Source organism: Quercus suber, unplaced genomic scaffold, assembly GCF_002906115.3.
Source record: "Quercus suber isolate HL8 unplaced genomic scaffold, Cork oak 2.0 scaffold_572, whole genome shotgun sequence".
NCBI classification, from domain to species: Eukaryota; Viridiplantae; Streptophyta; class Magnoliopsida; order Fagales; family Fagaceae; genus Quercus; species Quercus suber.
Window position 1 is genome coordinate 412114 of NW_027070017.1, and position 9868 is coordinate 421981.

A 9868-nucleotide genomic window follows, 5' to 3' on the forward strand; every position below is an offset into this window, starting at 1 on the left:
CAAAGAGGATAAAAATAAAAGAATACATGTGTCTGCACTGCACTAAGTTGGTAAAATCTCCAACACCAAACATTGTTAAATTTGGAAGTGTGTTTTTCAAATTGAAATATATAGTATGACACCTAATTTAAGGTTCCGTTTGGAAATTTGAATTTGAATTTTAAATGCCTTAATTTTAAATCCATTGATTTTAAATATTATATTAAATTCAAGGTTTTTGAAAGATTTAAAATAAATTTGGCCAAATCCAAAACTTTCTTTTAAAACTATCCAAACGAGGAATTTGGATTTTAATCACTTCAATCTAAATCCACAAACTCAAATCCTGCTATCCAAACGTGCTACAAAGGCACGTTTTGGTATTTTCAACTTCAAGAATCTAAATCTCTAGGATTCTTGCCTTTAAAGTATAAACATCTAGAGTTAAAATTCTCTCTTGAACACCCTTGATCACCTCCAGATGGAGTTTTCCTCGGCTGCGCCTGTTAGGTTCCTACGTTCCTACCTTAAAATGTCAAGTCTTTGAACGAGGAGTCAAAACAATACAAAATGTCAAAAGTCATCGCCTTACTTGAGTGACGGCCTAACAAGCGACGAAAACAAACCAACCACAATGTAATCTCAAAGCCATCCCATCAATCAATTACTTTAATTTACAAAAATCAAGAAGATGGGAATGGACAATGAAGTTTCTCAAGCTAGAATCTTTATTCTTTTTTGAATATAAAAGGAAGAATGAGAAATACTATCTACCTCAAATGAAGCTCTTTATCATCATTATCCATTATAGTAATTACACCAACACAAAACTATGGGAATAGGATCATCATCAACCTTTGAGAAGGTATGCTCTCGCATTTCCTTTGTTTTGATTGTTCTGTTTGTTTCATCATCAATTGTTGCTTCCTCATCTAAGTCCAATGAAGAAGCTGATGCTCTTCTCACATGGAAAGCCAGCCTCCAAAATGAAGATCAGTCTCAGCTATCTTCATGGACTTTGCTTCCTAATAATGCCACCAATTTTTCTACCAATCTTAATTCAAGCACTAGACCATGTACTTGGTTTGGTATTTCTTGCAACCCTGTTGGAAGTGTCATCAAAATAAATCTTACTCATTCAAGCTTAAAGGGTTCACTGCATGAGTTTTCATTTTCCTCATTTATTAATCTTGAATATGTTGATCTTAGTAGGAACTCACTCTTTGGTACCATTCCACCTCAGATTAGTAACCTCTCCAATCTCATCTGTGTTAACCTGTCCATGAATCAGTTCTCTGGGAAAATCCCATCAGAAATTGGCCTACTAACAAACCTTAAGGTCTTGGGTTTGGGTATGAATAAGTTAGATGGCTCAATTCCTCAAGAAATAGGTCAGCTAAGGTCTCTTAATGTGCTTGATTTGCAAAGCAATTATCTTGATGGTCCCATACCTCCTTCTTTGGGTAATTTAAGCAATCTTGGTTACTTATGTCTCGATCAAAATTTACTATCTGGTTCCATTCCTTTAGAACTTGGAAATCTCACCAACCTGGTTGAACTTCACATAAATAACAATAGTTTAGCTGGTCCCCTCCCTACGGAAATAGGGAATTTGAAATCACTGAAATGTCTGAGCCTTCAAAAAAACAATCTTGTTGGTCCTATCCCACCATCATTATGTGAACTAGGAAATCTTACCTATATTGATCTCTCCCAGAATAGTCTTTCGGGTGCCATTCCACAAGAGATTGGACACTTGAAGTCTCTTGTTTTTCTTCAATTGAGTGTAAATCAACTCAATGGTTCCTTTCCAAGTTCAATTGGTAATTTGAGCCAATTAGAAATTTTTTATGTTCGTGACAACCTAATCTCTGGTTCCATTCCTCAAGAGGTGGAAAATCTCATGAAGTTGACTGTGTTTCGAGTGGCCCGAAACAAATTGACAGGTTATTTGCCTCAAAATATTTGCCAAAATGGATTGCTTCGAAACTTTACTGCAAATGGTAATAATCTAACAGGTCCAATTCCCAAAAGCTTGAGAAACTGCACTACTTTATATAGAGTTCGTCTAGATGGAAATCAACTGACTGGAAATATATCTGAAGTTTTTGGCATCTATCCAAACTTGTATTACATTAACATTGCCAACAATAAACTTTATGGTGAACTTTCACCTAACTGGGGAAGGAGCTCAATACTAACAGATCTAGAACTTGGGGGAAATAATATTAGTGGTACCATACCATCTGAGATAGGAAACATAACTAAACTAAGCGTTCTTGATCTTTCTTCAAATCATTTAGTTGGGAAGATTCCTAAGGAATTGGGAAGGTTGACTTCTTTGTTGAAGTTTATATTGAGCAACAATCAACTTTCAGGTGGTATACCTTCAGAGGTTGGCTCCTTGACAAACCTTAATTATGTTGACTTGTCCAATAACAAATTGAGCAAGTCCATTCCAGGAAGTGTAGGTAGCTTCTCAAGCCTATTTTATATGAATTTGAGCTACAATGAGTTCAGCCAAGGAGTTCCAATTCAAGTGGGAAATTTAGTTCAGTTGTCCGTGCTAGATTTGAGTCATAACCATCTCACAGGAGAGATACCACTGGAGTTTATGAACTTGCAAAGCTTGCAGACCATGAATATATCCCATAACAATTTCTCTGGTACTCTAACAGCTTTTGAGAAACTGTACAGCTTGTTGGATGTCAACATAGCATACAATCAATTCCAGGGTCAGATTCCCAACATCAAAGCATTTCAAGATGCTCCAATTGAAGCATTGGAGGGGAACAAGGGATTGTGTGGAGAGGTGAAAGGACTACAACCTTGTCAACTAGTCACCACAGACAAAAAACAGAGAATTCATGATCTCGTGTTCATGATCATATTTCCCCTTTTAGGAGTATTTGTACTACTATTTGCATTTATGGGACTGACAAGTTTTATAAGAAAAGGGAGAAAGCCACGAAAAATACAAAATGAAAACTTGTATCCCATATCAACCTTTGATGGGAAAGAAATGTATAAAGAAATTCTAGCAGCCACTGAGAATTTTGATGCCATATATTGCCTTGGGAGTGGTGGATATGGAAGCGTTTATAAAGCACAATTGCCTTCAGGTAACATTATAGCTGTAAAGAAAATCCACGCTTCATCATGTGATGGTGATTTGACAGACCAGAAGGAGTTTCATAATGAGATAGTGGCACTAACAGAAATTCGGCACCGAAACATTGTGAAACTATATGGTTTTTGTTCAAGCACACAACACTCGTTGTTGATGTATGAGTACCTTGAGAAGGGCAGCTTGGCCGCAATCCTAAGCAAAGAAGAAGAAGCTAAAGAATTGGATTGGAGTAGAAGGGTGAATATTGTTAAAGGGGTTTCACATGCCTTGGCATATATGCACCATGATTGCTCACCGCCAATTGTTCATAGAGACATATCAAGCAAGAATGTTTTGCTAGATTCTGATTATGAAGCTCATGTCTCTGATTTTGGCACTGCTAAACTTCTGAAGCAAGACTCATCAAATTGGACAAGTTTTGCAGGCACATATGGATATGTAGCACCAGGTAAAAATTATTTTACACTTTTTTCAATTTTACATTGAGCAAAGAATGCATCAATAAATCAATAATGATGACAACTCTTTTTTATATGATTTTAATTTTTCCTTGACTCTCACCTCTCCCAAATTTTGGTAGAGCTTGCTTACACAATGCAGGTGACTGAGAAATGTGACGTCTATAGTTTTGGAGTTTTAGCACTTGAAGTGATCAAAGGAAATCATCCTGGTGATTTCATCTATTCTGCATTGTCTCAATCAACTAACATATTGCTGAAGGATGTATTGGACCAACGCCTTGAACCTCCCACAGTTCAAGTTCGGGATGAACTGATAAAGATTGTAACTACTGCAACTGCTTGCTTACATGCTAATCCACAATCTAGGCCAACCATGCTCATGATTTCTAGGCGGTTATCATCCTCAATTGTGCAGATTCCTATAACAATCACATCTGGAGAACTAGTCAGGATCTAAATCATAAGGCTACTATGTCTACTGCAAACAAATGTTCTTGCTGACATCATCAAATACCTAAGATATCTCATAATGATTCTCCATGTACAGACACAATCCTCTCCATTTGCTTTTGATGTGGAGAGTGACCCAAGAAGAAAAGAAACATACACAATCCAAAATTGATGTGATTGATGTTACTTGGAAGTTGAAACCTGAGGTGTATATGGCGTTTCATGAAACTGGTATAATGTGCAAATTTGTAAGGCGTACTCAGCAGTGAACCCATTTATCTCCACAAAAATCAATGTACAATTAGCAATACACAAACACTGACTTGCTTAGGTGATAATTTAATTTTGTGTTGATTACACATTTGTTCTTCAACCTTTTATCTTTTGTTTTAAAGTAGTCCATAACCTTTCAAATATTTTTCTTAGGGTGATCGTACTTTGTAGCTAGAACTATAAATGAACCAAACCATTCATATATAGTTTGGGCTTTGCTTGATAAAATGTCTTTTTATGTTTATTTGTTTATAAATAAATCAAGCTTGATCCTTAGTTTTAGGCTTGGTTAATAAACGAGTTGGGGCCAAGCAAAAATAAATTTCTTCATGAATAGGCTTGTAAACAATAGGGTTTGATAGACAACAAACCAAGCCTAGGCTAATTTATGGGCATAGTAATAAGCTTGATATGAACTTTGAACAATATAAACCCATATTTTACTAAGCCTATTAATAATTGAGAGTTAAGAACACTTATCCAAACCAAATGGACTTGGCAATATGTTTAATATGGGCTTAATAATGTACTTATATTGGATCCCAAGCTCAAAAGCTTGATATTGAACTCGAGTTCTACTTGACTAAAGAATCAAGTCAATCTCAAGTTTTTGGAATTTTTGACGAGCTTATGCTCAAACATTATTTGTAGGCATGGTTCGAACTCGAGTCGAGCTTGATCGTTTTACTTTTGTTGTCAAGCTAATCTTGAACAGTCAATACTCGATAACTCTCAACTTGTTTACAACCTTATTTGTTGCTGGAGGCATTACATCGATAAAGAGTACTAGTAAGTAGCCCATGCGATGTACGGATAATTTTGTGGTATTTTATATAAGACAATTTTGAATAATGTTGTGCACATATTATAAAGAAAAAGTAAATTAAATTAGAGTAAAGAAACATATATATTTTGAGATGTTAAAAATTAGTTTAGTAGTTTCACTGCATATTTATTGCCTTCTTAAGGTAAGATTAAAAAAAAAAAAGTTCATGAAACCAAAAATAAATGCAAAAAAGTAACGGGACTATGAAAGTCAATTAATTTGTGTTGTGTTCACATATTTCATACCATGAAATGAAAGTATACCCAACTCTCTGACTGTTTTCCACTCATCGATAGTGCGACATTAAAACATGGTGTGGACAAGTATGTATGCATGTGTTGTATAAATGATTTAAAATTAAACTATAGTAGAATATGGTCTTACATTGCGCACCAAATATTCTCTCTAATTATATACCCAAAACAAAAACTATTCAACCAAATTACCTAAACCTAAATCATATTTAAGCCCCTAATTAAAAAAGAAATACCCGTAGGGGTTTCGGCGTCTTGATGGTAGTGGGAGGCCAGTATAATCGAGGTGGTGACCTCTCAAGTTCCTCTTTCTCTCTCTTTCAAATGTTTTGTTAGTCTCAAGTCTTTTATTTTGGTAACATATAGTGAAATAGTATGTTTTATTTAACAATCCACAACATTTTTGTATCTTTCTATCTCTCTCTAGGTTCTTATCTAATTAGTTATTACTATTAGCCCTTACTTATTTTATTTTATTTTAAAAAAAAAATACTAAAACAGTGAGAATGCTAAAAGACATGAAGAATAGAGAAATGTGTGGTGTAAGATTAGGAAATGAGATATTAATGAGATAATAGTAAAATGAATTAATGTGAACTTTTGGGTAATAGTAACAGTAAAAAAAATTTGTATATATTTAAAAAAAAAAAAAACTAACTAACTAACTTAATGAAAGAGGTAAAAAAATGCTAAATGCAAAATTAGAACGCCATTTGGCGGGACCTCATGCACTATCGTATGAGGTCTCTACTTTTATATATATAATAATAATATATATTGATTGATTATTTAGTATTTATTTGAGTTAATGTGATTCATACTCATTTGTTTACAGTCTATCTGTAGCTAGAGACATTGAATTGATTAAAGGGTATTCTTTTGTATTTATGTGAGCATGTGTGATTCATAGTCTTTCAAATTAATATTGACGATCAAGATATTTTTGCAGGATTATAGAGTTCTTTTTTTTTTAATTAAATAAAATTGAATGATGGAAAAGTTAGTAAAAACAATTAAACAGGATTGTATGTATAAATATTATGAGTGATAACTCTCCTAAGATATTGGGGTTTTGTGGCCCATATTGGTATCAAACTATGCATTGTGGGTAAAGACTTCTGTTCTTTTTATGATTGGATAATCAAATCTTCTTTTGCTTTGTTTTGTTTCCAGAATGACACTATGATGATTTGATGGGGCTACACATCCAACATGCAATCCATTCCTTGATGATAAAAAAAAGGATGTTTCTTTGCTTCAAGTTCTATATATATATATATATATATATAGTGTGTGTGTGTGTGTTTATTGTTTGTTTGAATTGCTAGTATTTTCCCGTCTGAGATTCAAGTATTGCCATTTCTCGTACCAGAATGAAGTGTATACTAAAATTAAAGTGAAGCATTCTAGCGTGTTTGGTTAACTTATTTGTTTAAGAGAAAAAGTTTGTTTAACAAATAAGCTGATTTCTTTAAAATTCGTTACCACTTCCGGATAGAGTTCTCCTCAGCTGTTGAGCTCCTACGGTCCTACCTTAAAAAGTCTAGTCTTTCCCCCAAACCAAAGAGTCAAAGAAGAGAGAACAAGGGCTTTGGTAGAAGAGTTTATGATGCGGGAGACACAAGAAGATTATTATTTAGTATTATTTATGTTTGCAAGCCCATTGTATTTTTATGTTTTAGGTCTATTAGTTTATTGGGCTTTTAGTTATTGAGCTTTTAGTATTTTAATTTAAAAGTAAGGTTATTTTTGTAATAAGGCAATTAGGGTTTCCTAGCCAATTAGCAAGGTTATTTTTGTAATAAGGCAATTAAGGTTTCCTAGCCAATTAGAACTAGGGTTTAGCAATCCTATATAAACAACCTATTGTACTCCTTGAGGAGATAGTTGATATTTTGATGAATGAAAACAATGGCCATTTGGTCTTTCTTTGGTCTGGTGCTGACTCCAGGTCTACCCTAGGTGCTGACTCCTAGTGGTTTTCCCGCTTGGTGCTGACTCCAAGCAAGGCCTAGGTGCTGACTCCTAGGTCATATCTTTTATTTTTCCGTTATTTCAGTTTTGTTCTGGTTGTTCTGCGTCATATTTGGTATCAGAGCAAACACCGATCTGTTAAAGCATCATCGCAGGAAAGAGCCAGAAAATCTCACCCATAAAAAAAAAAAAAAAAAAAAAAAAAAAAAAAAAANTGAGATTTTTCTTGAAAGATAGTTTGTGCATGTGTATAAATTGTATACTTCTTGTTTGTCAAGTAACAGATTATTTTCTGAATTAGGTGTCCCAGTGACTGCATCTATGTTTGGTTCTCTGTAAAAATCTTTTGTGCTTGATAATTTTTCATCCTATTGTAGGAAATTCACATGTATATATTCATAACTAAAGTTTAAAATGTTAGAAAGGCATTGAGATATTATAAATATTTTTCAATCCAAAATTTGTGTAGGCAATAAGTTCATCCTTAAATACAGAAATATAGTTGCTCTTTTTTTCATTGTTACATAGACAAGTTGTTTCCTTTAATCTGTTTTTTCCCTGTGGACTTTTTTTTTTTTTAAGAGAATTTTAAATTCACATTTACTAGCCTTTAAAGCATCCAAACAAAGAATCTAAAATTATAAATTCCAAATACTTGTGACCACATAAATAAGCCTTCCATGTAGCATAATGGTTGGCGGCTTAGTGTGATGTGTTGCTGCCTTCAAGGTCACGTGTCCAAAGGATAGTAGAGAGAGAAGGAAAACAGAATAGTGAATGTGGTATTCTAAAACCCCTTTCTTTTTAGCAGACCCAAAATTTTGTGACTAAGTCTTGATTGTCGTTGCTGTGACTATATAAATCATCCCAGCTAGGGATTTTAAATCCATGGGTTTCAAATCAGTGAATTTCAAATCTTTTTGATTTGAGATCCAAATCCACATTCCCAAACTGAAATATGAGGATTTAAAATCAGGGGATTTGAAAAGCAATTTCTTGATATAAAATTTAACACCACCTGATAATTCGAGCTCCAGAGGTTTTGCTCAATTAACAACACCTGTGATATTAATGTTCTGGATTTGAAATGACATATTACACCTAATCATTTCAAATCTGCATATCAATAAAGCTCTAATCAACATAAAAATTTAAAATTTAAAACAAAAAAAAAAAAAAAAATCCATACTCCATGCAATTGCAAGTCATTTAAACTAAAAATTGAAATTCGTGTCATTCTCTTTAAATACCTCTTTCCGAAAACGAAATAATTATATTCCAAAGTCCTCAATTCTCCACTATGAGCAAAAAAAAAAGGGCCTAATTGAGCAAACCCAAAAAATAAAAACCAAATTGAGCTAAATTCAATTACTGGGTAGTAGGAACTACAATGCAGAAGCAGAAACAAAAGAGTAGCTTACTTGTAATCATTCCTACCCACCATAGAGGCTCTAACAGATACCCATATCCTCCAACACCTAATCAAACATAGACAAATTAAAAAATTAGATTGCATGTATATAATACATATATAAAAATAAAATAAATAAATAAATAAATAAAAAAGATAGTGAAGATTGAAACTGACTAGCACGAGGGCCATTGGCACTGGCTCTACGAAGACCCTTTTTCTTGATGATGAAGCTGGATCCAATAAAGGCGCTTGACACCATAGCCAGAATGAACCCTGTCAAATTGCTGGAGTACATCTATATCTATCTATATATGTATATGTAATATTTTGTCTAGAATTATATGTTCGGACACAAGAACAAGCGATGGGTGTCAATTTTGCAGGAGATTGTTAGGTGAAGTGAGCATCAGGAAATAGGGGCAACCCTAATGAAAGAGAGAGTAGATGTGGAGTAATAGAAAAAAAAAAGCCAAGTTGTAATATTTTTCAATTGGGTTGACAGTGGCCTCTCTGTTTTCCCTCTGTTTTGTTTTGGAATGCTATTTTGCTGTCTTGATGGGTTGGGTTCTTTCGGGATTGGGTTTTCTCTGTTTTTTTTGTCTCTCTAAATTTTTGTATACATGGTAATTAAAGTGAATGTAGAAAAGGTCGTTTTTGGAAGGTGGGGGAACCCTAAATTTTTTGCCACCTGCCAGTCCTCTGTCTGTGTTGTCACTCGGGACTAACAGACACCACGTTTGTCATAACCTTTGTTTCTTTTACCCCAAGACACGGCTGGTTCTCAATTTTATAGGGAGATGATCCCATTGTCTCTATAATATTCCAATGGATCAATGTAATTATTTTTAGTCACATCAATTTTTTTAACTATTAAAATTATTCAAAATAACCTAGTTTAGTCTCATGTTATTTTTAGTTCATAGAACATTAGCATTAGGCTGCGTTTGAATCGGGTGAAAAGCATTTCCGGAAATGCTTTTCACCATTTCCGGATGTTTGGTTGCGCACGGAAAATGCATTTTCCGGAAATTAATTTCCGTTGACCAGTGGTCAAGGCTGAAAATGATTTCACCTTTCATTTTCACTTCAAATCTAATTTTCCGGAAA

The 9868-nt window shown here is 34.0% G+C and overlaps 2 protein-coding genes across 4 annotated transcripts; one reads left to right on the forward strand and one right to left on the reverse strand.

Annotated features, from left to right (window-relative positions):
• The first annotated feature begins 699 nt into the window (after positions 1–699).
• Positions 700–4393, forward strand: LOC112012164 (MDIS1-interacting receptor like kinase 2). The gene is made up of 2 exons (XM_024044546.2): positions 700–3557; positions 3690–4393. The coding sequence occupies exons 1-2, from the start codon at positions 812–814 to the stop codon at positions 4025–4027; spliced, it is 3084 nt and encodes a 1027-aa protein (XP_023900314.1). The 5' UTR covers positions 700–811; the 3' UTR covers positions 4028–4393.
• Positions 4394–7586: 3193 nt separating this feature from the next.
• On the reverse strand, positions 7587–9464 carry LOC136061405 (probable magnesium transporter NIPA7). 3 transcript variants are annotated; one of them, XR_010625403.1, is made up of 4 exons: positions 8936–9464; positions 8769–8825; positions 8598–8645; positions 7587–8463 (listed from the first exon to the last, which is right to left on the reverse strand). XR_010625403.1 is itself a non-coding variant. In XM_065764619.1 (4 exons), the coding sequence occupies exons 1-4, from the start codon at positions 9054–9056 to the stop codon at positions 8394–8396; spliced, it is 318 nt and encodes a 105-aa protein (XP_065620691.1). In that variant the 5' UTR covers positions 9057–9464; the 3' UTR covers positions 7587–8393. The 3 variants fall into 3 exon arrangements, 1 of the variants encoding a protein (XP_065620691.1); XM_065764619.1 differs by having other exon boundaries at positions 8598–8667; XR_010625404.1 differs by lacking the exon at positions 8598–8645 and having other exon boundaries at positions 8936–9462.
• Positions 9465–9868: the final 404 nt, after the last annotated feature.

Bases quoted from the DNA above. Each gene is read 5' to 3' on its own strand.
- LOC112012164 (XM_024044546.2), top strand. From the start codon at position 812: ATGGGAATAGGATCATCATCAACCTTTGAGAAGGTATGCTCTCGCATT. The intron at 3,558-3,689 runs GTAAAAATTATT...AAATTTTGGTAG, and splicing joins ATATGGATATGTAGCACCAG to AGCTTGCTTACACAATGCAG.
- LOC136061405 (XM_065764619.1), bottom strand. From the start codon at position 9,056: ATGTACTCCAGCAATTTGACAGGGTTCATTCTGGCTATGGTGTCAAGC. The intron at 8,826-8,935 runs GTCAGTTTCAAT...ATGTTTGATTAG, and splicing joins TGCCAATGGCCCTCGTGCTA to GTGTTGGAGGATATGGGTAT. The intron at 8,668-8,768 runs GTAAGCTACTCT...TTGCTCAATTAG, and splicing joins GTGGGTAGGAATGATTACAA to GCCCTTTTTTTTTTGCTCAT.